This window comes from Ahaetulla prasina, chromosome 10 (genome assembly GCF_028640845.1).
Source record: "Ahaetulla prasina isolate Xishuangbanna chromosome 10, ASM2864084v1, whole genome shotgun sequence".
Lineage (NCBI taxonomy): Eukaryota > Metazoa > Chordata > Lepidosauria > Squamata > Colubridae > Ahaetulla > Ahaetulla prasina.
In genome coordinates this window covers 15,613,613-15,619,612 of record NC_080548.1, presented here as the reverse complement: position 1 = coordinate 15,619,612, position 6,000 = coordinate 15,613,613, and the positions used below count along the sequence as shown (strand labels likewise).

Below are 6,000 nucleotides of genomic sequence, written 5' to 3'. Positions count from 1 at the left end.
CTTTTAAACGCAGACGGGACTGCTGAATCCAGCCCTGATGGGTTTGTTGTCCCATGTTAGCAACTGGCTAAAAGAAATGCAAACGACCAGCTGCCTGCAAGGAGTGTAAACCCTTCCATTCCCCACCATCCAGTCAGAGCTGAAGAAACTTCTTGGATGAGAAGCGAAACGTCTTCGAAGAAGAATCTCTGCAGACAAATTGCTGAGGCGATTTCTCTTCGCAGGGCGGGGAGGTGTTATGTGACCCCGGCGCCCGCCATCCCGGCTTCGCTGCTTTTCCCTCAGGACGCTTTTCAGTCGACCGCGTAGCTGCCCTTGGAAAGCGGCTGGCTTTATAAACGGGCCGTCTAAAAAAGCCCGATCGGCCGAGACGTCTCCAGGCGCCGGGGACGTGGCTCGAAGCAGTCCTCCTTCGCTTTGGCCGGTTGGCTTGGCTGGCCCCCAAGCCAACCCTCCTGGCCGGTTGCGACGCGGAGGCTCCGGCGTGTAGTGCTGCTTCCAGCCGGCGGAGGCTGCTGTGGCGGCGAGGGAGGGAAGGAGGGAGGCGCGGCGTCGGCGCCCTCCTCTCCTCCTTCCCCTCCTCTCCCTCCGCTTCTCCCCGCGGTGTCCTTGTCTCGGCATAGACCGGACTAAGGCAGCAGGCGGGAGAGAGAAAGACACACACACACACGCAGTGTCCTCCGGCCGCGCTTTGGTTATTATTATTATTATTTATTATTATTTATTCGATTTTTATACCGCCCTTCTCCCGAAGGACTCAGGGCGGTGTACAGCCAAATGTGAGCCCCAGGAGGGGAGGAGCAGCCGGGCCGGGCGGAGCTGCCCCGCTGCAGCGCACGAGGATCCGGAACAAGCTCAGCTTCCTTCTCCCCAGCTCTTGGGAAGCCCAAGCCCTCCGTGCCTGCCGCCGCCGCCGCCTCGTTTTGGCCTGCCGGCTGGCTCGCTCCCTGGCTTCTGAAGCCACCCCACCCGCGGGGCGTCTTCACTCGCAGCCGGCCTGAAAAGGCTGCCGGTTTGCCTGCTTTTTTTTTTTGCGTCTCTGCCGCCCGCTTTGCCTGTCCGGTTGCTCGCTTCGTCCAACCTGCCCTTTCCCCCACTCCCCCACCCACCCACCCAGCCGCCGCCGCTGCTGCTGCCTCCTTCTCCTGCCCGGCTATCCTTCTTCTGCTTCTGCTGTGGTGGTAGGGATCGCTCCTGGTCCCAGCCGGCCGCTCCGAACTACCCCGCTCAGCCGTCCTTGGAGGTGAAGGGAGGCGCGTGTCCCAAGTTCAAGCCCGCTCGCTTGGAAAGCGGATTTCAGGCACAGCGACTGGACGATCGGCTGGCGGAGCAGACCGGGTCTGAACCCTCCTCTCCTCGCCTCCCTCCCTTCCTTCCCTCCCTCGCCCTGCAGAGACGGTCCCGGGGAAGGGAAGGCGCAGCCGGGCGCCCCCGTCCTAAGCTGGCCCTTTCCTAACGATGAGCGCTTCTTCCCCTGAGCGAGCGCCGCTTCGGGGGGATTTCTCCGCGCTCCTTTCCGTCGGTGGCATTCGCTGATTCCGCAGACCCTTCCGCCTCCTCCTCCTCCTCCTCCTCCAATGAAGCCTTGACTCGCCGGGCAGGGTCGTCGGAAATCCACACGCCCCCTTCTCTCTCTCTCTTATCCGCCACCCGCTTTCCCGAAGGAAAACGTCGAGGAGCGACCATGCCGGCGCGATGCCCCGAGAGGCCCCGCTGCTCCTTCCGCGCTTTGCCTTTCCTCTTTGGCGCAGCTGCCCTGCTGGGGTTGCTACCGGTGCTTCAGAGCTCCGGCTCGGATGCTCCCATGGAGATCACGTCGCAGCCCAGCTTGGTGACCGAGGGCATCACCGCCTCTCCGCCGGTTCCCGCCGAGAGCCCCCCCGACGCCGAACACCCCAAGAACGTTTCCACCAACGGGCACGGCAAGCATCGGAAACTTTTCCCCGTCCTGGCCCTTCAGTACGACGAGGTCCACGTGCCCTTTGAGATTACGCTCTGGATCCTGCTGGCCTGCCTGATGAAACTAGGTAAGTTGGTTCTGGGTGCCGGCTGGCCCCTGGTGTGTTGGTGTGTGTGAGAGAGTAAGGGACACTAAAGTTATGTCATGCAGGAACAGAACTTTGTTTGCTCCAAGGTCTCCTTCCCAAGGATTACCTTTCATAGAATAGAATAGAATAGAATAGAATAGAATTTTTTTATTGGCCAAGTGTGATTGGACACACAAGGAATTTGTCTTGGTGCATATGTTCATCAAGAATTCTAAGGTACAACACTTAATGATAGGAATTGAATTGAATTGAATTGAATGAATTGAGTTTTGTATTGGCCAAGTGTGATTGGACACACAAGGAATTTGTCTTGGTGCAGATCCTCTTAGTGTACATAAAAGAAAAGATACCTTCATCAAGGTACAACACTTACAACACTTAATGGTAGTCGTAGGGTACAAATTTAACACTTAATAATATGACACTTCCTTTCTGTTGAGCCGAACAGAAAAGCTGCCCCCTCAGGGAAAGGTGATACAGGTAGTCCTCAATTTACAACCATTCGTTTAGTGATCATTGGAAGTTGCAATGGCAGTGAGAAAAGTGACTTGTGACTCCTCGAACTTACAACCGTCCCAGCATTCCCACAGTCATGGGATCAAAATTCAGGGGTTTGGCATCTGACATGGTTGCAGTGTCCCGGGTGTGTGTGTGTCATGGGATTGCCTTTTGCGACCTTCCTGGCCGGCTTCGGACAAGCAAAGTCAATGAGGGAAGCTGGATTTGCTTAATGACTCCACAATTTGCTTAACAACCGCAGTATTTGCTTAATAACCCTGGCAAAAAAACGGTGGTCAAATTAGGAGCAACTTCACTTAACAACTGCCTGGCTTAACAACACAAATTCTGGCTCCAATTGTGGTCATAGGTTGAGGACTATCAGTATATTCCTCCAGAGATGCTCTGTAGCCATAAGGTGTAACATGAGTAACCAGGAAATTACGGAAGGCAGCTTCCAACAATTTATGAGCGCTGGTGGCTCAGTGGTTAGATAGCAGCATTGCAAGCTATCTCTACCCACAGCCTGGAGTTCGATCCTCATTGGCTCAAGGTTGACTTGGCCTTCCATCTTTCTGAGGTTGGTAAAATGAGGACCCAGATTGTTGGGGGCAATAGGCTGACTCTGTAAACTGCTTAGAGAGGGCAGTAAAAGATCTATGAAGCCGTACATAAGTCTAATGGTTATTGCTAGAGAAGAGGTGCAAGGATGATCATAAAGGCAAGTCCTTGTGCATTTGATGCTCTTGTCTCTCTTGGCATGTACTCTGTATTATTTGACTCATAGCATTCCTGAGAGTCAGAAGCCGTCCTTGGGAATGGTCAAATAAATCATGATGCAGTTATGATGCCTTCTGAGGCACAGAAAGGACAAGTGGAGCTTTGACTGTACCACCATCGTGACCCTCCCGCGTGTACAAAAAGTTTATTCTTTCAGGTTAATCTCATAACTAAGTGTATTATGTGCTAGGCAGCATAGGGGTTATTCTGGTTTATTTTTGGAAATTTAAGTGGATCAGGAAGGAGATGGGTGAGCATGGGCTAAATTGTATTCCTCCACTATCTGCGTGTGATCTCCACTGGGACACAATTGAGTCTGCAGGAGAAAAGTGTGTGTGTGTGTTTTTCCCTGGCAGTCAAGGTATATATTTAAAATAGGTGCCCTTCCCTATAGTTATGATGTCTTTCTCCAAGCAGATATCCTGCTGGCTTCTTGGCTTTATCCATGCTGACTGGATGTTAGCGTTGGAAGCCATACTAGGTCGAAGGCTTCCACACGCTGCCACTTTCTCCTGTGTGGGAAAGTAGGGGAGGGTGGTGGTGGTACAAGGGACTATTAGACATAACAACATTCTTCCTGCCAGTCAAGGTCAGGCTGGGCTCTCATCTGGAGAATGAGTGGCTGGAATGATGTCTCGAGATGGGACGATTGAAGATTGAAGCATGTGATCAGCAGAAGGGTCATGAGGGTGGGGATTTTGGAGTTTGTATTACTGAGGGAGGAACCCGGATCTCCAGATTCGGATTTTCACCAACTGTGCCAGCTTACCCATGCTAGTAAAAGAACTTTGAAAGATATTTTGCGTCGGAGTCTTTTTCTGCAAGGAGGGTTTTCTGGAACGCTGACATTGGATAGTGTTGGTGTGAGAATGCAACACACTTGGAAGACACCTGGAGGAAAGGCTGTCCTTTTAGAATAGCTGGGCAGCCTTCTGTTGAGAATCCTCTAATACAAACCTATGGAAAACCAGGAATGCGAATTCTAGATTTTGCTTTTTTGACCGCCTTGGATCTTCATTTGACATCTTAGTTGACTAAGCTTTTTTCATTAGAGGTATGTGTGAGCAGTACTTCTGAAAAAGACAGCTCTATCAGCAGGTCCTTTGCCTTCAGAAGGTCCCATGTTTAATATCTGACATGACTAGCAGAGTCTGCTGCCCAAAATTCTGAAGTTGCTATGCTGATTCAGGCCTGACAAAGTCACTGGTCTAATATAATACAAAAACTTTGTGTGTTCCTGAGAAACATGTCAGGAATATTTCTGACCAGGTTTCTTTTAGGCAAGTAATATTCTGTATTTAGGCACTGAATTTAAGCGAGGACACTGATGAGATTTAGGAAGAAAACCTGTCCCATTGTCCCATTTCTCTTTATCTAAATTTGGATTTTATATTTGGATTCTGAAATAGCTTTACTGGCTCTTCTTGATAGAACAATAACAACGTGTTTCCCTGAAAATAGAACCCTGTCTTATATTTTTTTGAACCCCAAAATAAGCATTTGGCCTTATTTTCGGGGGGGGGGTGTCTTATTATTTTGGGGCGCGTGGAGCAAGACAGAACTCCTCTTGCCATCTTACCTGATTTCCAGCTCTGCGTTTAAATATTTTCAGGGAGGGCTTATTTTCGGGGGGGGGGAAGGCTTATTTTAGCACATGCGCTCAAAAGCCCGATTGAGCTTATTATCAGAGGATATCTTATTTTTGGGGAAACAAGGTATTTGTACACCAAGTCACAGAAAGCCTCTTAGATTTGGAAAAGAACAGTACAACTGACATAGAGAAATGCCGTTTTTTACACTCCATCAAAATTTGCCTTATAAATGGAAAACGTATGCCAATATGAGTAGGCTGCAAGCTGATCTATGAACATGTTGCTTATTACTTTTACGGGTGCCTCTTTTGTATATCCTGCAATCTCATGCATTTTTTTTCCTGATTTAGATTGGACAGTTACAGTAATTAATTTGAGGGTATACCTGCTAAAACAGAGACTGATATTTAAGACTGGGGAGGAGAACTCTTGTGCGCAATATTTTCGTTTAATAAGGAGGAAGGCAAGTTCTTTCTCCTGAATGGGAACACTGCATATTTCTTCGGGCTGTATGATTCTTGCACATTCTTGTGCACTGACCCATCTGCAACAAAATTAAGGAACTGGACAGTTGGGGGAAGTGCTGTTGTGCAAGCTTTTAGGCAAGATGGAATATTGTTGAAGAGGACAAATGGCTTGTAACAAACTTTTTATTCCTAAAAGGGAGCCTAACAGGAGGAGATCTCCCCTGTGGATTTATGGCTAGTTACTTTGCAAAGGGCCTCTTTTCAAATATTCCTTTCTAAAGGGAAGTTTAATGTCGGAGGAAGGAAACAAGGAAACAAAATTGTGCTTGGCCTGATCAGATTTTAAAGACAAAAGTTGAAATCACTGCAGCTGAACTCTGCAAATGAGCCTGCCACTTGTAAAGGAATGGTGTCGTTAGGGAATCTGGCGATGCAGCATTTGCTTTACAAGCGAAGAGTCCTGGTTAATCCACAGCATTTCTGGATAGGACTGGGGGAAAAAATCTCTCTGGAAAACCCCCAGAATGCTGCTGCTACCTGTCCATTTGCGGGAAATTCCTTTTTATTTCAAGTTGGGGCGGTGCTGAAATCCAATTTTTTTTTACTATCGGTTCT

General features: G+C 49.2%; 1 protein-coding gene across 1 annotated transcript in view; it reads left to right on the top strand.

Moving 5' to 3' along the window:
• The first annotated feature begins 537 nt into the window (after positions 1-537).
• Positions 538-6,000, top strand: part of SLC9A1 (solute carrier family 9 member A1) — a 125,021-nt gene continuing 119,558 nt past the window's right edge. Inside the window, exon 1 of the mRNA XM_058195914.1 lies at positions 538-2,027. Within this exon, the coding sequence (XP_058051897.1) occupies positions 1,685-2,027 (343 nt within the window). The 5' untranslated portion in view covers positions 538-1,684. The remainder of the gene's footprint in view (positions 2,028-6,000) is intronic.